Source organism: Rhynchophorus ferrugineus, unplaced genomic scaffold (assembly GCF_030347505.1).
Source record: "Rhynchophorus ferrugineus isolate W39M unplaced genomic scaffold, kcgeb_rfMv2 rfM2, whole genome shotgun sequence".
Classification (NCBI taxonomy): Eukaryota; Metazoa; Arthropoda; class Insecta; order Coleoptera; family Curculionidae; genus Rhynchophorus; species Rhynchophorus ferrugineus.
This window is the reverse complement of record NW_027472581.1, coordinates 77,942,470-77,963,747: the sequence shown is the minus strand read 5'-3', so window position 1 is coordinate 77,963,747 and position 21,278 is coordinate 77,942,470. Positions and strand designations below refer to the sequence as shown.

Below are 21,278 nucleotides of genomic sequence, written 5' to 3'. Positions count from 1 at the left end.
ATGATTGTTAATTAAATGTTATCGTAGTTGTCTGTTTAAATCACTTTTTACAGAACGCTAATAAATGTTTCGATACGCTCTGGATAATTTTGAATATATAGTAGTATTCTAAAGTGTTGTATTCAAAATAGAATTTACGAATTTTATTATATGAAGAAATGATTATCATCATTTTACTTACGTTGCTGTTTACTAAATTCATTATATTTAAAAAAAAGTTCTTTTTTTAATGTTTTTATCGATTGCACATGAAACATATATAGATATTGTGTAAAAAAAGTAACTTAATTTTAATCCATTTCTTGGTAATTTTTTTTGCTTTTGTACAAAAACTTTTTTTTACCTTTTTAGGAAAATTTACGGGAAGGTAATATTTTTAATTCAAATTTCGTGTGCTGAGTTAAACTAAAATTAACTTTTTAATGGAGATATTTTGAGGTAAGTGAAGTTATTATAGATAATTCACCGCTGATATTGAAGATCGTACTTTGGGAGACAAACACATATTGGTGAATACATTTTTTCAGTTTCATTTAACAATTCCGAACAATTTTTACATTAATTGTACTATAATACTATCTAGGTGGACATAATGGTGAAATAACGTGATTAACGCGAATTTATTGGTGTCTTAATCTAATATTTTGACCCCACCTGGCTTCTACCTACAATGTCAGTAGAGTATCATATAACTGAGATGACTCAGGCATTTATTACCTCTACTGTATATATTACATTTCTTCATTTAAAATCTATGTAAATATTGCATTGTATTAATATATTATGGGATGATGAATTGTTAGTGATATTTCACAAAATATTACATATTATTGTTGTTTCTGTGTCTTTAGATACATCTGTTTGTATTGGTTCTTTACTTTAAGGTTTTATGTATAATTGTGTTACATTTATATTAAATTTATATTATTTTTGTATAATAGAAAATGAATAAAAATTTTTTATATTTAATCCATTAACTCTACAGTAGTAAGCTAATGGTTAAAATATATTTATTTTCTTCGGGATATTTTTCATTCTTGGAAATATGATATATTCGTTGAAAATATGGAGACTCATAAAATATTCTACACTTGTTCGACTGAGATTCAGATAATCTTAACAATATGGCATACTTTTTTATCGCCCTGTTAATATTTTTGGAAAATTTAAATGAAAAAAATGGATTGGATAATCTTTTTCAAAAATTTTGGTACAGCATTCATTTATTGTCAATGTATATTGTAGAAAATAAATCACTAACATGTTCAAGAAACAAAGAAACTTCATACGTCATATTCGGTATATATTTGAAATTTTTGTACGGTTATTAAATAGAATAGTAATTTGTGAGAGTGGTAATGTGGAATAATCATATATCGCACCGAGATTTTTAGTGTTGAATAATTATAAACTAAAACAGAGCCTCTTGGCATCAAGTGACAATTTTTATGATTATTTCTTAGTTTAGCATGTTCTATAATTCAAAAATATTGTATATTCAAACCCTACATTTTAATAAGTCATATTAGATCATCAAACGTTTTAACTGTCGTAATAGGATACACATATTAAGGAAGTAAAATTGTTATTGTCATATATGTGAATGACTAAATAATCGATACAAAAATTTCTCCTTCTAAAAATAGGGGACATTTTGCTTTTTTTTTCTCTGCAAAAAAGCTCTCACTAAATTCAAATCATTTGTCTAGTATGGCACAGAACTCCGAGTAATAACTTTTTTCAGTTTCTTGGATTGATTTATAGCTAGAAGAATACTATTCGTCATCATATAACGGGGCACTAACTTAAATAAGTTTCAGATATATTGGTACAGATAAGATATTCTGTTTTCATGGAGGGTGGATTCTGTGTAATGACTCTTTCGTTTTACATACTGTTTATTGAATTTTGTGCTATAGATTTTTGTATTTTTATTATCTATATCTAATTATTTTTACTATTATTATTCTAATTTAGAAATGCGAAGAAAGCTTTTTCATATTTTCAAAACTTAACTATTCAAGAATATGACCGTGAGAGTATATTTTAAAATTTAACTTATTTTCGAAAAAGTCTTTAAAATGGCTTTTAGTGCTGGGGCTTCTAGAAACGATACTTTTAACACCTGTTTAACGCTTACGTTTTTTTTTTTACGTTTTAACTACCTTTTTTCGAGAAGGTTGATATGATCTCATCAATATAAAACTATAACAAAATTTGTATTTTATTATTTTTACAATATTCGTAAATATCAAAAAGATGATTAAAAAAGTTTAGTGTGTTAGAACAGTCGTAGTTTGGCAAAAAAATAGTTTCTTTCCTTGATGTCAACCATTTTATGAATTGAACAATTTTTGGAGGTATGTATACACCTGGAAATGAAACACGATGCTAAATCTGGTTAACAGGGCAGATATTCTCATTATTCCTACTATATTTTTTTAGCTGTGTGAGAATCAGTGTCTTATCGATGAAAACTAGTTTTACTGTGAATTAGCCTTTAGAACTAATATCCCAGTTAGTCCAAATGGCCAAAGTAATAATTTCAATTAATGCTTTAGAGGATATACGTGAACAAATTTATTTTCTGAGATAGAAGATTAGTTCTGAGAAATTGTTGTCAATGGTACCTTGGCTAGTTTCAAGATTCTGACTAGCGTTCAGTGCGTTTTTATTGAATAATTGTTGTAGTAACTAGCCCAAGATTGATTTGTGTTAAATTGTTAGTAACTAATTTTTATTATTAGGTAAATTAAATATTTTTTGTTCACTATGATATGTATTACTATAGTTTTTAAATTGTGTTTAATAATATGTGCTTCTGATTATATATAGAAGTTTATTAATTTATTAAAACTTGTGACTAAAAGAATTAGGTTAGTCAATTTTGAGGGCTTTGCAATAACTTATATAGCGTTATGTTGTATTTGTGTTACTTATTTACTAGCTAATAAGACAGCATCCATAGGAAATTTAATCTCTAATGTTTAAAGAAAGATAGTGCTTAAAACTTTCGACAGCTATCAGAATAATTGGAAAAAGTAGTGCTTAGGGATAAACAATGCTTTAAAAATAAAAATATAGTGGTACGGGGAAAATTTTTTTCCAAAATAAATTTATCCGTATAAATATTAAACATTAATAAATAATATATATAGTGTTTGGCTCGATGGCCTATTGTCAACTTTCTGGTAAAAGCCCTTCATTTAATATAATATGCTTAAGCGTCATAACTTACTTGAGTTAGCACCCAATATTTACTTTCGCTGCTGTGAATGGTCAATGCGGTCTCCGCATAATGTTAAGTCTACGCTTAGGATTTTTGTTCCGTATGTTGACATCGCAATATAGTTTACATCATACAGTTTATATATTCTGGGACTGAGCGGTATTATCAAAATGTCAGCTTCACTATCAAAGAAGAAGCGCATTCTTGTCTTTCTATCTCTCACAAATAAGAGACGATTATTGCTTATATCATTGGTGCTTTAATTTTATCACTTCCATTTTAAGATTTATATTTATCTGATGTATATTTATTTCCATACCTAAAATAAATCTAACAATATTTACCTCCTTCATTGGAGACCCATTTTGTGTAAATTAGATCTGCTTCGGCTGTGACTTTTACTTTGTGTCTGTAATCCTCTACAGCTCAAGGTCGCTACTTGTTGTTGCAACTGTTTTATTTGAGCTGATGGGCTACTAATACTATTTAAGTATTAGCACCAGTTGTAAACATTCCAGATTCTTGATCAGTCAATCCATCATTCTTTTTTAAATTAGTATTGCCAATAATAAGGATATTTTTTATGTTTTTAGGTAGTTTTTCCATTCACAGAATTCCCACTGTTTGTTTTGATATTGTACATGAGAATAATTTTATTCGTCTCAACATGTAGCTTACTTATCTGCCTTAGTCGAGACATAAGCTATTTTCCTATATCTATGTTCTGCAATCTCACCATGCATGCTGAACAATCTTACTTTAGCTCGGATCTATTTGTCCTTGTCTTTGGTGGTGGAATTTTGTTTCTTTTCGTGTGTTTATTATGAGTGTGTTAATTCTCATTTGTCTGTCAAGACAGGAGTAAATTTTATTTCTCCGGCCTTGAGGATTCATTTTTCCTGCCTGACGTTTATGTACCTTGACGGTATCTATCTGATACATTTTATTAAAAACTCACACTGCAACAAAGTAACTTTATTCAACGCGCTTTAATACTCTGCAAGGAAAAAGAGAGTTTAAAAATTGACTTTTTGAAATTTAACTTAATGTCCTTAAAATTGATGAACTTTAATGATCTGATAATCCATTTTGCCAAGTAACTCTTGGGTATTTTATTATAATCTTAAAATTTAACTCGTTGGTTGTATAATAACCCCATAAAGTTTATCATCTCATTTGAACTTTGTAATATAACATTATTTTATTAAGAAATTTGATTCAACTGAAAGAACTTGCAACTTTTATTGTTGTTTTAATCTTTGTTGTGCATCATTAAATTTTAATGGTTGTTTCTCGTCAATTAAATGAAATGTCTGTTTGAAACTCCGTCAATGTTTGCAGGCCGGTAATAGCTCGCTGTAAAACGTAGGTTTTGTGTTGACCCTTTTTCGCCAAGGGTGTGACATACGGTCTGTGTCGTACTCAGAAGCTTATAGATCGATATGGCGGAAAACGATACCGAATGCAATGTAACATAATGAACTCTTGAGCATACTTGGGCGTATAATGTTGACCGAAAACGGACTAATGCTAATTGACGACGGTCATCAAATTAAATCCGGTTTTTGAAATAATTAATTGTTTGGTTATAGAGGCAATGTTATTTTAGGTAAACCATATTTTAAATTCGAAATGCTTCACTTACCCTTGAAATTCATTTGATTGTTGTGCCAGTATTTGTATTACATAAAGTTACAACATATGTTCCTAACATGGACAAGTATTTATCTCTTACTGAGTTGAATATGCTATTTTATTGCTGAGTTGAATATGCTGTGAAACGTTTGCATTTAAATATTTACAATACTAGTTATCATACATACAATGTGGAGCAAAAGTCCCGCTACCATTTTGATCGTCTATAACTTTGCTCAAGGAAAAGATAAGTAAGTTTGGTTTTCATAGGAAAGTTTACTTGGTCTTTATATTTTTGTTCTTTATGATTGGAAAGTTATATCGGCTAAATGGTGACTGCGATTCGCTATGAAACTATCGGTTCTTTTTAAGGCATTTTTTTATGTCATCTTTCAACATCTGAGGCTGAATTTCTTCGATTTTGTGACGAATTCCCATTCACATTCACAAAACCCATAAGAAAAAGTCTGGTGCTGTTAAATCCGGAGATCTGGCTGGCCATGCTAAATCGCCATTTCGCGAAATTAGTCTTTATGGAAAAACGTCATTCAATAATTGAATTGTTGAAAGCTCTCTGTATGTTGTGGTCTTATCTTGCTGAAACCACATGTCCTCTAGTCTTTACTCTTCCATCTTCGGCACCAGAAAATTTCGAATCATGTCTTTTAACATTTAGAGCCATATTTTCAGCGTTACGAGACGTCAGATGTCTTCCAGAACGAGGCCTGACTGCTGTCATACCGTCGAAAATTGTGCTGGACGATTAGAATATTTTTAACGCAATTTCCGCTGCAAGCCAGTAATGGAACGATTATTTTCAATAAATATTGTCACTATTTTTGCTCGTTCTTGTGGCGTATATTTATCCACAATAAAATTTGGACGTCTACACAACACAATGGTTAAAGCAAGATTGAGCTAAACGTCATATAACCAAGATGGTGTGGATGGAAATTGGTAGCGGGAGTTTTGTCCCACTTCTTATTATAAATAATAATTTAGATACATTTAGTGCGACTATTTTAAAATAGGAGATTGAGTAACAGAAGTAAATCTACCAACGGCAATATTCACGAAATAGACGGAACCTTGATAAAGTCACACAATGAGCCAATTTGGCTAAATATCCAATACTGGATGAAATACGAACGCCGTTGTAAGGTGTGGTAAAACTGTTGGAGCGGACCAAGTGACGCTACATGTTTCTCTATGAGATCGGATTAGAAATGAAGTAATTGGTTTAGATAGCCAGTGCATAATTGATAAATAAATCCATAGATGCAGATTACAATGGCTTGGACATTACATGGGTGAAAGATGCTGGTGAAATGGATGAAAATTTTACTGAAGTTGGAATTAGTTACTTTATTAATTGTTTCTAATATTGTTTCACAATGTTTACAGAACATGTTATCGTATCAAAAATGGCCATATTAAACATGAAGATATATTTGCTAATGGCTGTTTCAAGTTTTTTGATTATAGTGTCAGAGCAGTTTTAAGTACTTGATGGGATCAACGTGGTATAATTTACTATAGGTTGCTAATGTCAACTTAAACTATATATTGATCAACAACATCCACAATGAATGAAGTGAACCAACCGGCAAATAACAGAATGATTGAACCGGGTTTTTTATTGATATTTGTAATGAAACATTGTCAAAATACAATGAAGTTGTAACTTCAAATGGATAACACAATATAATTTTCTAGTTATTAAAGTTAACTTTAATATTAAATTTGCATAATTACTGTTATTATTAAGCAAACTAAATCAAACGTTTTATATCAATTTTTTCAATGTCGTTTTTTTCTGAAAATCATTTATCATTGTCTATATATTGAATGAGGTTTTTAATGTCAGTTTTATCCCATCGAGAAAATGTTAACCACTAATGGAAATGTTAATATGTATTGATATTAAGAATAGAATATATAGTATAAATGTTTTTGTGGTGATTACATATTTTAATCATTGAAGTTCATTATTCATTGTAAGGTGATGTTGTTTTATACATACATTTTTGGATTGTAATATTTGAATTTATATAGTTTGATAGCAGTATTTGTAGTTGGTATGAGACTTGTCGACGTATCCAAAACCAATCCGATTCATTTCTACATGATCTTCATGAATATAGTTTATCAATCAGAATATAGTTTATTGCATAATTCTGGTGAAATATGACTCCATATTAAAAAATTTTTTTATCATAGATCGCAGAATTATAATAGATATTTCATCGGATGAGAAGAAGAATATAATGTTTCATGGGTTGTTAAAACCTGGTAACCATAAGAAATGTTTGAATATATTGTTTAAGAGTTATCTAATATTGTTAATTTACTGTCGTAGTTGATAAAATTAAAGTAATATTATTGTTTATATATCATATAACTATAATACTATATTTAATATTTTAAATTAATATTGTTCATTTTTATAAACAGGGGATATTACTGAACATTTTATTTTATTATTTTGTTGTCCTATAGTTACAGAAAGATTTTTTGGTACAAATATAGTTTTTGACTTTTTGGTTTTAGCAGTTTTATATTTAGTTTACTTCAAAATATATTGTTTGTTTGTATATTTTGTAAAATTTACAAATTACAAAAGAGCCACGAATAGAGTGAAGAATGAAAAACAAAGTTTAGTAGCCCGAAAACGATCTATGTGTATTTTGAGCATTAAAAAAGTTATATTTTCTATATTCCTATCGGCGAAATTCCTCGGCATCTAACTCAACGCTATATTAAATTGGAAAAGCCATGTCAGAAAAAATCTGAGAAGATTACACCAAAATTAAACAACAGAACTCATTAGTAGGAAGACAATTCCAATTCGATTTAATATCAAAGATATTATATTATTTAGGCCGTAATAAAGCCTATTTGGACTTATGCGATACAAATCTCAAAATCAAAAATATCTCTAAATCAAATGAAACCGCGGAGTTATCCAAGATTTCGACGTAAAATACTATAGAAGGCTACTGAATCGAAACAACGTGGGGGCAATACAACTACTGGACAATCTGCCTTAAATCAGATTTTTGCAGAATCGAAGCGAATCAGACAACACGAACGTGGATAAATTGTAATTAAATTAGATTAAATTTTTCTAATTTACTTTTAAGTTGGTAGTAAAGCGCAACTCGTCTTGCTTATGAATTGGTCCAAATACGAATGAATTATAGTAATAATTTAATGCCTAATTAAGAATCTACTAAGGGAATATAAATAAATGATATTATATTTGAAAAAAATATATTAAGTATTAAGAAAGCCCTGCAACTTTTCACATATTACGCTGAGATTCTTACTGACAAAATATTCAATAAAATGAATGAAGTGCTCATACGCTGAGCTTTCTCGTTCTTTCTCTTGTTAAGCCAGCACGTGTCCCTTTATTATTTAAAATTCCATTATCGCTTATCCCTATTAAAAAGTCGTCACATTTACAGCATCAACTCATCAATTAGCCCTCAGAGATTAAACATTCCTAATCTGTGCGCGTTCAGCGTAATATGAAATTCATCGTTTAATTAAATTCTGTATAGTTAGAGAGGGTAATTGAGGGACTACATCCCTTGGGATCTCCTTCATCCCCTGTTGAAAACGTAAACAACAACAGAGAATAAATCAGTAGCGGAGATCACAATATATATATATATATATATATATATATATATATATATATATATATATACAAAAAAATCTTTCTGTAACTATAGGACAACAAAATAACAAAATAAAATGTTCAGTAATATCCCCTGTTCATAAAAATGAACAATATAAAAGGCATTTAAAATATTAAATATAGTATTATAGTTATATGATATATAAACAATAATATTGCTTTAATTTTATATTATAAATAAAATGTTTAATATCGAGAAATCGAGAACATTCCTTAATTTTCATTAATATTACCTTAGGTCATTATTATTGGGTCATTATTATTAAATCCTAATATATCATCACTATACATTTTAATGTATGACTCAATATGGTTTTGTTTTAAATATAATGATTTTTTAATATTATATTTGCTTCCTAACTCAGTTAAAATGCTTAGTAATTCTTGATAAAATGGTGAATGAATATTTTTGCGTCTTGTTTTAATAAAAATATTATAACTAGTGTTGGGAACTATCGACTGAAATCGACTATCGACTGTTTATTAATTGACTACTTTTTGCTATCGACTGTTTTTCAGTCGCTATTTTGGGTCTGACTGATTTTATTACTATTTACTATCGACTAGTTTCATTCGACTGATTTTGAACGTTCTAGTTCTGTCTGTGTGTCTATTTATGCTTAAATGTAACCTATGTAAATAACAACATATTGTATATTAATATAGCAGCACTTTGGAACGATATTTTTTAAGATTGCTAATGTAATAGGGTTACATTATTTTAAAAAGTTCTAGTATTTATTGTCCGATAATTATTAATTATGCCCTGAATTAGTTTTTTTCTATGATTAGGTATACGTTTAATTTTTATTTAGTATTTATGGTTATTGTACATCTTTAGATTTTAGGTTTTGTTTAAGTTCTATTATATTGTCTACAGTTATTATAGTATATTATTTGTAATTAGCAATTAACATATTAAAATACGATAAAACATTTGTGGGGTATTATTCCATTTCATAAAAAAAAAATCCATTTCTTTTTACAGATCTACAGAACATTCAAATGTAAAAGTAATTCTACTTCGTTTAAAATGAAATTATTAATTGCATGTTAATAGTATTCAGACATTTTTACTATTTTAATATACAGCAGTTAGTACGTGAAGGAATATGTACATCTCCGACTCGCTTAAACTACCGTTGGAAAATATAAGCACATATAAAATTAACCCCTTCAAGCAATTATCTCCGTCTTTTCCTCTCTCACAACTTATATAGGAAAGGGTTCGTACATCTTCGTCTGACATCACGAATTGAACAAACCGGTCGAATCGTGCATTTGACTGAAAATAGTAATTACCATTTTCAGTCGCTAGTTTTTTGACTCTCGACTGTTTCGACTATTTTCAGTCGATAGTTCCCAACGCTAATTATAACGGACCTCCTTTTTAGAGGAGGTCCGTCTTCAATATATTTTAATTTGGATCGAAGGATCATGTTAAGGCATCTACAATCTGTTCGAAGGATTATATGAAAATATCTGTTATCTGTTGTCAGCAAACAATTACAATTAGGACACCAGTTATTCTAAGTTAAAATATCATGTTAATTATTCATTTATAATTGGACTAGTATGTAATGTGTCTACATCTACAACCTACCTAGTACTAAATAAATCACAAAATCTGTGTAAAAATAACAAAAACTATTATAAAATAATTAGTTTTCAGTTGTTTTTATTAATAGAGTTCGATAATGTCTTATGATAAATGTTAGTTTTAGGTCGAATTGAAGATAATTTCATTATTTCTAAATAAATAAGTGGCATGGAGATGAATATTTAATGGTAATACGGTTTATTTTTGTTGCAGCTACCGGCTTGGCCCCGTTGGGATCCCTAGCCGGCTCGCCAGGTCCTCCACTTCAATCTCTGGACTTACTAGCCGCAATGGGGCTGTCTAATGTATCGTGGCCGGGGGTCTCCATGGCCCCCGGATATCTCAAAGGCAAACCAGCGTATCTATTAGAAGGTATGTTACCATATTTCTATAAATTGTTTATTATTATTTATTATAACGATAACAATTATTCAACCAGCAAAAGATGAGGACTAAATATAATGCTGTAGAGTTAGGTATTTACTCAATGAATTGGGCAATTATTTTATTAAGAATTACAATAGATAGTAAAAGTACAGCTCGTATGAGCAAAAATAGGAATAAAGATTGAAATAATTGGAAATAAGGAGGCTTTCAGGCTTTGGGTTTCGCTAACTAGGCGATTTGACACATGTTCCAATCAAACTAGAATCCAAAAAGTTGCTGCTCTGTTGGGAATCGAATCTGTGACTTCCGCGTGTGAGCTTAACGTTCTAACTATTACACCATAGAAAGAGTTGCCTACAATATTTCCACGACGTATCATATGATATGGTTAGAGGTTAAAAAAAACTGACTTTTACACTGAACTACTTCCGATTTCTCGTCACATCAGTTCAGCAATAACATTATACACCAATATCTGATTATTTTGTATAAAAAATATGTGAAGACAATGTACATGCTTTTGAAATTTGTGGCTTTCTCTCGATTTACCCCCCTTCTCCCATTAGAACCTAACTTGGTTCCATTGGGACCACCTCGGAAATGCCCTCTATCGAATAAAAATAAATTTTCATATGAAAATCGGTCCATAATTGACGGAGAAATCGGCAAACATACGTTAAAAAATATATAGAACCGAACATAGAACCTCTTCCCTTTTTGAAGTCTGTTAAAAAATGTAAAAATTAGCAGTATAAATATATTGACATATGATTAGTGTGAAGACGGGCGAAGTTCTACGTACTGACAGTGATCCATTGCCAAGTTGTCCAGGTACAAGTACAATATATGCTTTAAGGAATATTTGATGGATCTGTTCGGAATCAAATGTCTAGTTTAAAGTTTGCAAAATGTTTAATGCCTGGTGAAGCGGCATCATGGGCATATCTTCAAAGTTTTCTTCATAAGATTATTGATAACCACAAATTACCTGATTACGTGCTTGGTAATTTGTTGTTTGCAAAATTACCACAAGATTTCAGCTCGAACATCTCTCGAAATACATTTTCTGCATTCACATCTTCATTTTTTTCCACAAAACTTGGACGAGACGTGGGATAAGGGCAAGATACCAAGGATATTGGGACTAAGGCGTTATCATCAATTAACAGGTCAATTGAAAAGTCCCTGGCCTACCATAGTAACACACATTTTTTTGGCAAAATTAGTTTTTTTCTATTCAACATAATTCGCTTCAAGGGTGATACACTGATTATAGCATCCCTCCAAGTTTTCGATACCATTTTTGTAGTACGATGTGTCCGTTGCTTCAAAATAGGTTTCATTTTCGGCAATCACCTCTTCATTCGACGAAAATTTCTTCCCAGTCAGCATTCTTTTGAGATCTGAGAACAGGAGATGTGATGGAACAGCTGGCCGCCAGATGTGGAGAATACGGTGGATGAGGAAACAATTCGAAGCTAAATTCATGGATTTTTGCCACCGTTTTCACTGACTTGAGACACGGTGCATTGTCTTGGTGAAGCAGCAGTTTCGGCGATTTCGTCCTTCAAACGGTCCAATAACGCCAGTATGTTGATGGTCCTTCCTTTTTCAAGGTAGTTAATACAAATTATTCCAAGCGCATCCCAAAATACAGACGCCATAACCTTGCCAGCCGACTGTTGCGTTTTCCCACGCTTTGGAGCGGGTTCATCATGTGCAGTTCACTTGGATGACTGTCGATTGGAGTTCGATGATGGAGCCATGTTTCTTCCATTGTCACATATCGACGCAAAAACTCGGGTTTATTTTGATTGATCATCTTCAAACATTGCTCCCAATCATCAATTCGTCGTTGTTTTTGATCAAAAGTGAGCTCGCGCGGCACCCACTTTACACAGAGCTTTCTCATTCCCAAATATTCGTGAATGTACACGTTCAGTTGATATCTTTAGAGTGTCTGCTATTTCACTCAGTTTCAATTTACGGCCATTCAAAATAATTTTGTGGATTTTTTAAATGTTTTTGTCGGTAACAACCTCTTTTGGGCGTCAAGTGCGTTCACCGTCTTTGGTTCTCATTTCACCACGTCTAAACTTAACATACCGATATTTGATGGTTGATTTTCATGGGCCAGTGTCCGGAATCTCGGCATCAAGTCAAGTTTTTGCTTCAACTGTAATTTTTCCCTTCAAAAAGCAATATTTTAACAACACGCGAAATTCCTTTTTATCCACTTTTTTCACAATAACAAAAGTTGCTTCACTTAAAATGCTATAATTCACAAACTAATTATCCGACAGCCATCAAATTTATACGCGCATCTTTTGAGGTTAGGGCTAACTAAAAAACATATGGACTTTTCAATTTACCTGTTACTGTAATAATGAATTTATTCTGCTGATTTGGATTCAGTCAATTCAATTCAATTTATTTTATCCTGGTCCAAAACATATATTATTTTTCAATGTCAGCAGTATTATCAGCAAAAACATAACATTTTAATTAATTAAGTGACCGTCAATGGCTAAAAATAGAAAAATAATGAATTTATTGAACATTTTGAAAACTAGAATCAACTCAAAAAATGGGCTGCTGATTTGGGTTCAGTCCCACAATTTGTCTTATCCAAATCCAAAACCGTGTATGCTTTTTTAATATCAGCAGTTTAATCAGTAAAAACAGTCTTCTAGTTCAGAAAACAGCCAGGAAATTGTTCGACCAAGTAGTCAAGAACATAGATAATTTATTAGCTTTGATCTGTAAAATATATACATCATTAATAAAGGCCAATTTGTTGATGTTGGGCCTTTACCACTGTTAAATTCCGTCGGCGCTTTCGTTCAAAATTCAAAAGGTAACGAGCTGTTACACCCTCGTTCGAGCAGAACAAACACCACCCTTTAATTGATGGTTTTCGGGGATCGAGTGGCGAGAAAGGGGCGGGGGTGGGTGGTCGTCGGGGTCGGTTTTCCGGGAAGGTGTCGAAGTAAAAATAAAACAACCCCGCTCGAGGCGTTTACGTCTGGATGAACGTCGTCCGTGTTCAGTTTCGTTTGGTTATTATTCGGATCAAGAGGTCAGGAAATGTTAATGTCTGCCATAAAGCACACAATGGTTCCTGCTCCGTAATATCGGGAATGGTTAAATTGTGTGTGTCGGGGGAGAGATTCCATAATAAATCATGAAATATCGCCGATATTGTTAATTAATTCGGCTTAGTTTTTCTTTTTAACCGACTTCGAAAAAGAGGAGGTTTTATGCTGGGCTATATATTCTTTTTTAATGTATGTTCGCCGATTTCTCCGTCATTTGTAGGGCGATTCTCAACATTCTTTTTTTATTGAAAAGAGTGATCTTCCGAGGTGGTCCCATTGAAACTAAATCAGGATCTGTTGTGAGGAAGGGGGCGACATCGAGGGTAACGCTCAAATTTCAAAGGCATGTACAATGTTTTCACATATTTTTTATCTATAATAATCAGATATTTGTGTATAATGTTATTGTCTAGCTGATGGTACGGAAAATTGGAATCGTTCAGTGCAAAAGCTGTTCAGTTTGATAGAAATATTGTACACAAGTGCTTCTATGATGTAATTGTTAAAGCGTTTAGCTCGCGGAGGTCGCGCGTTGTTTAGTTAAAATATTTATCAAATCGCCTAGACTAAGTAGCGAATCCGGGGGCCTGAAGCACTCCTTAACTTCAGTCATTGTTTCCTTATTCTCATTTTTCCTCATACGGGCTGCCCCTTTACTTGTCCTACCCATTGTAATATTAAAGTAAATAACTGTGTAATTCATTTAGTAAATATTTAATACTAAATAGAGAAAATTAAAATATTTTTATTAAAAAAATTCACTTCAACTTCAAAAAATAAATAATGAACTAACAAAAATTAAAAAATAATTAAACTGGAATATTTGCACAAAGAAAAACATAAAATAAAATATATATTTAATAGTTGTTGTAATGACTAAATAAAAATAAACAAAAAATCTTATTTAACCTATGTACTACACTTATTTTATATTCTAATATATACACAATTTAGCTTAATACCTACCTAAACCTATTTATCTATTTACAATAATATTTCAAATTAATATAAAAATAATATAATTTTGTGATACATACAAAAAATTAAATTTCCAACAAATCAAATCTAAATTAATAGTTCAAACAATATTGTAAATGGTAAGGTAAGGTTTAGGTAGGTATTAAGCTAAATTTTGTGTATATAGTCGAATATAAAATATGTGTAGTACATAGTTTTTTTTATTATTTTATAATTTTTAGTGGGTTTCTTATATAATTTTTGAAGTAGGTGCAATTTTTTTGTTAAAAATATTTTTTTTTATTAATTACATCTTACAAATAATTTATTACTACTTTTCTGTTGTAATTACTTTGATACCCAAGCATGGCGAGTACGAGATTAATACATCAGTATGTACTTCCCAAAAATGATATTTTTAAATTAGTTGACAAAAGCTTTGACTAATTAAATATTTATGAACATTTCAGCGCTTGGGAATCAAAAATCCAAATCGAATGAAACTATCACGAAAGTTCACTTGATAATTTTCACATGAATAAAACTAATTTTTTTATCGTTCTTTTCCCATGGAAACATACAATAAAAATATTTTCTACGTTACATCGGACATGTTTCATTTGTAATAATATTCTCTCTTATTATAAATTTTGCCTTCATACACTATATTATACAGGCTATAGAATGATCTTTTAATTTTTGGAAAACAGTCCATATGATATTGGAGGGTATTAGTAATTTGGGCTATGCTCTAGGAAGTTTAATTTTACCACCCAAAATCTAATAAGCTGGGATATGGGGACCAACCAAGTTCATAATTTGAATAATTTCACTACGTTTTTAGTATCTGTACCCATTAAACTGCAACGATTTTTAATAAATTCCATTAGATTAGGTCATTTTGTCTTGAATGGACGAATTTTGATATATATAGGCATAGAAATACTTTTTCTTAAGTTACGTCTTTTTTTTAGTCACAATATAACGAACCAGCAACACGTTAGACCAGCCATGCAATTTTATTCTCTTAAACAGGGGATTTTATCGTTCGGATTAGACAATAATGTTACTTTAAAATTCTTTTTAAAAGCTTTAATTGATTTAACTTCTATTAAATTCAAAATTAAGTTTTTTAGTATATTTGGATGTATTTTTTTATTAATCATATAAATTCAAATTAATTATCAAAATACTGAATCTACTAGTCCACATAATAACGTAAACCTTTTCATATTCAATATTTTTAAATTCATTGTAATATTTTCAACAATATTTATTTAAGTATTCTCTATTAAACAGCCATGCTAATCCTTCTGACCCTTTATCTTTAACATGACTATTAGAAACAAAGATTAATTGCTAGTAGATATTGCTTGTTTCATTGCCAATCCTGAAGTTATTGGAGGGGGCTAGCAATCTTACTTCATCAGCTCAAAGACCATTAAACGTCGGTATCATTGAAGTATTCCGTTAATACTCAGAATATAGCTAGATAAGAAATGATATTTGGATATAATTCTGACACTGTTTAATAATATTAATTAATAATTATTTGAATATGAATAATATGAATATTATTTTAACAAAAAGTATATTGAATTTAGTTTTAAAAAATATTGTGAAAAATGATAGGAGAATATAATTAAGAATCTAGATTATAACTTCAACTTGTTCAATGTTCCTCCTGATGTTTCAAATAGTCTTATTAGTGTAATAAATATATATTAGTTGTTTTCCATTCATATTAAATACAGACTCTTTGATTGAGGGAATAAAAAATCCTAATAAAACCCGACGTGTTAGATATCATGATAATTTCTGTTAAAATGATAATTATTTAAGAAATTACAAAATCTCCTTTGATATGATATATTAATTACATAGTTGAATTATTTGGTCATTAACATATTTGTTTGATGGTCAATTATATTTGTACGTTTGGTTACAGGAATCAGGCATGATTTAAGGCTACCACCTGACGCCTTTCAGGAAGCTGCTACCCTGCTCAGACATGGCTCGGAATTTACGATTGGTACATGGTTGCGGCAGGAAGTAGAAAATACGGGTACAATTTTTAGTGTTTCCAATGGACCTTTACGGTTTTTAGAGGTAAGTTGTACGAATAGTATTTTTATGAGAGATTTAACATTGTGTTGTGGTACAATGTTTCATTTCGGTCGTTGTTTTGGCCATTTGAACTATTACCAAATGTATCGAAATGTCAGTACCGTTTTTTCTTTCGGAAAAAAACTACATAATTTTCAAGAAAATGGCCACATTTATTTATTCAAAATATTGGCCATTTGATTCCATACATCTTGCCTAACCTTCAGGTAATTTAATGATGCTATGTAATGTAAAATGCTTAAGACAGTGCTTTTGAAAGTTTTGATGTCTTCCATTGAAATATTTATTGTAACACCCATTTCTTACAGGTTCAATCCAGTGGACGTAGGAATGAGATTCGACTGCATTACACATCGCTCCAAGATAGGCGCATCTACATGGAAACATTCCATTATCGGCTAGCGGACAACATGTGGCACCATCTGGCGGTGACCGTTAGCGGCTCTCAAGTGGAGGTCCTCGTCGACTGCCATCCACTGTATAAGAGAGTCCTTAGGCCTGGACAGCCCGATCGAAATGTCAGTGATCATTATCAGATATGGCTTGGTCAAAGACATAAACATTATTTCTTTAAGGTACGCTATATATACATGCTTGATCAATAATATCACCTTTTATTAAAAACCTTACCCTACACAGTTGCAAAATATGCATAAGATACATACCTAATTTAAGCTATCAGAAATAAAGCTTCTTTATTAAAAAAAATTAGAAATGTAGACAGGGTTAATGTTTTTTTGAGTTTCCCTTCTCCTTTTCTGAGTCCATTGATGACCGATCTGACTGATGATTAGTACGATTCTGAAGAAATGTTTCTGAAAATGTTTAAAATCAAATTACCTTAATATTATGTATTTCGGTTGTTTGGGTGAAGCCATATTTGATTATTGTTGTCATCTCTTTATGCCTTGATTCTGAAGTATTCATGAACAAGTCAAGATAACTTCATCTTCAGAATTGTAATGCTCCTTGGGCAACCAACAGTCTTGAATTCATTAGTTACTACAAGTTCACAGTTAAGAGCTTTCATAATTCCCAAACACTTTAAATGCCTCATTTCCCCGTATATTAATCATTGCTTCCAATGTGGAACGAAGATATTCAAAACAGTCACCAATTTTTGGGAAAACATCCAAACATTGCTCCATTAAGTTACTATATGTGTATTGGTGGTAGAAAAATCCTTTTTGGAGTCTATTAGAATTTTATGCACAGTATTTCTTGTTGGGTGTCAAACTTCTTATTATGCATCATTCTTTTTTGGTTCACTGTTGATCCCTAATTTTACTGTCTCACATAAACTGTTAAACATGGAAACTTTTCAAATACTTTTTGTTGACCAAGAAAGACTTCATATATTGTCAGTTTCCTTCATATTGGATTGAATAATTAACAGGCAGTGAAGTATAAGGATTTCGACTTATATTGGTATAAGATACGACTTTCTTATTATCCTTTTCAGAACCGGTATTTCAAATAGGACACAAATTATTCAAACACTTTTAATTTTGTTTCATTCTTGTCCAAGAGTTATTTAACTTTTATGTCCGTTTTACATATTTTATTATATACTACTCTTGAATAAGAGCTCTTCAATTTTTCTTATTATGAAAACTAATATACTAAATTTCATATAGTTATTGGTTGCATTTCTAAAAAAAGCGAAAATTTAATACAAACGTGATATTTGCATTCCCAGTTTTCTTAGAATATATTTTTTTAATAATTCTGAAAATATGGTCCGAGTAAGAATAAATATTAGGCACGAAACTTCGATCTAACAGTTTTACGAATTTTATATTGTTTCATTTTGCGTTAATGGATTTTTTTTATTTTAGTTTCATTATATGTATATATGTTATTTACATTTTATATATACAATTTAATCAATTTGAGGATTAAGAAATTTAATAATTAAACATAGATTAATTAAAAATACGATTTTTTGTTGTAAATTCTATCTATATGTAAGTAATATTAATTTAGAAAATAATTAATGTTTTAAGGCTTTTTACGCTTTTTACGAATATTTTTTCTATCAAAAAATTTATTTAAGTTAATGTAATGATAGTTTTAACTTATATTTAATTAGTTTGAGTACCATAAGTTTATTTGTCTTTTAAAAATTAATATTTATTGGAATTTTTTAAGATATAAGGGATCTAAATAAATCTTGGAGCCTCTGCTGTAGATTATAATGTTTCTTACCATTAATGTATACTTTCATAATTCAAGATTATCGAAAAATCACTTCGTTTTCGGGTGTCTTGAATAAGAATGTTAAGACTGTACAGAAATGTCATCTAGCATTGAGCAGAACATCTTTTTTAAGGCACTAAGAAAGTGGGAGAGATTTTTTCACGAATTTTATATAGGACTGAACGTAATTATGTTGCAAAAATAAATTTTTTAAACATTTGTGCTTAAAAAACACCAAGTTTTTTTTTCAATGTTTAACGTTAACGCATCAATTAAGATTAATTTTAATTAACTATAATGTTTTCTTGTAATAATTCTGATTTTTATCGATTTAGTAAGTTCACCGTAACGTCCTACAATACACAGTGACTTACTGACACAATGATGTAACATTGGTATTTCAATTATGATGAAAAATTCGTTCGTATCTTAGTATCAGTAAAATAATTTATAATATTAAACAAAACTTGTGAAATTAGTATGGTTACTTATAAACTATAAATTATTTCATCACATAATGCCATTTATTAGAAAATTTTCAAAAAAATATTTCACGGTTCTATTGCAGGGCGGTTTTGAGTTCACAGTTTCGTACTTTTATTACTTTAACCTATAACTAAAGATCTCACACAAAGCAACACAAAGTATCTTCGTAAATTATATATTTGTTAGCGGTATTACATCTTTATTGACAAGATTACTATGTAATCTTTACACGATTACTATGTAGATATTTTATTCTAAATGTTTTCTTGTGTTAAAGATTTAAGTTTGATTTAATTTTTAGTGAGTTCCTTATTTATTTTTTGAAGCCGGTTCAATTTTTTTGTAAAAAATATTTTTAGATGTTGCTTTTATTCATTATGAATATTCCCTAAATTCTAAACACCGCTTTGGGTCCATTAATGAACATACTATTTTACCTCTTATGATTTTTTTTATCGCACTAGTATTAAAATTAATCTTGAAATGGATAATTTGTACGTTAATCTTATATATGTAAATATATATACGTAAATATGTTAATAATTTATAATTTCTTAAATAATTTTACACAAAATGATTCTCGTGGTTATATAACTAAAGAAGGGGAAAGAAAATGATCTGATTCAAGAAAGTTAAAAGTGATTTAGCTAATTTAGACAACTTGCAGTTACTAATAAATCTGATTGAAAAAATCGTTTCTATATACTGATTGCAACGAGACTTGAAGTCATACCCCAAGCAATGGGAAAATTATGCGGAATGTTTCTTGTTCCCTATATTTGAAAAAATACAAGGGGCCAGATCAATCTAACAATTCCCTGCAAAAGGGGTTCCCACTAAGTTTATGCTGTTTGTAATGAGCGTGAGTCACTATCGTTCGTCAAGAAGAAATGTAATTTGTATTCGTCTCTTATTTCTTACATAGTATATGTAATTTATCTAGTAATATATATTTATGATCAAGGCATTGACATTTATTTCAAAGTATGGTGCATTATTGGCTATAGTTTTGTCATTTTTCGTCGGAGAATTAAAGAAAGAAATAATTGAATTTCCCAATGTTAATTTTTTATAAAATATTTTCTTATGGTTTTGGTACATTTTACTAAAATCCTGGTTAACCTAACCAAGGAAGGAACTTCGAAAATTCGAATATATATATTCCCATTTTGTATAATGTGAAACTATTTTTGTCAATACTAAATCCTCTAAAGACATGTGACGTAGTAGATCCACTAAGAGGGAAAGTATTTATATATATATATATATATATATATATATATATATATATATATATATATATATCATGTAGAAAATCACTTCATTAAGTGATCTCCTTTATAAAATACTATTTAAATTAATTAATCTTATTCAATATCTTATTCCAGAGTGTATATATATCTAATAATCAAATCAGATGTTGCTAAACGTTTGAGTCTACGCACTTCATAATCACGTCGCCTATTTAGCTGATTAGCAAGAACCTTGGAATGCACTGACACTCTTTCGAAACACTTATTACACTCATTATAAGTTCTAAATGAATATCGCGTTTTATCGTGTCATTTGAAACATAGTACGGAGCATCAACAATGGTATGCAACACTTTATTTTGGAACCGTTTAATGATGAATATATTAGATTTGCTAGCGGTACCCCATAGTTGGATTCCATATGATCAAATAGGCTTGAGTATAGACTCATAAAGCAATACCTTGTATCTAATCATAACTTGGATTTGCGTCTGATGAGCAAATACATTTGATATAAATCAAGTCCAAGTTATTTTCGTTTAGTGACTATGTGCTTCTCCCAGATCAGGCGTCAATCTAAAAGCATACCGAAATTGATATT

General features: G+C 30.2%; 1 protein-coding gene across 5 annotated transcripts in view; it reads left to right on the top strand.

Moving 5' to 3' along the window:
• Nucleotides 1-21,278, top strand: part of LOC143191351 (protein kinase C-binding protein NELL1) — a 204,292-nt gene that overhangs the window by 139,741 nt on the left and 43,273 nt on the right. For all 5 annotated transcript variants that reach the window (XM_076396310.1, XM_076396311.1, XM_076396308.1 and 2 more), the window contains exons 2-4: nt 10,384-10,542; nt 16,561-16,721; nt 17,048-17,314. In XM_076396310.1, the coding sequence (XP_076252425.1) occupies nt 10,384-10,542; nt 16,561-16,721; nt 17,048-17,314 (587 nt within the window). The remainder of the gene's footprint in view (nt 1-10,383; nt 10,543-16,560; nt 16,722-17,047; nt 17,315-21,278) is intronic.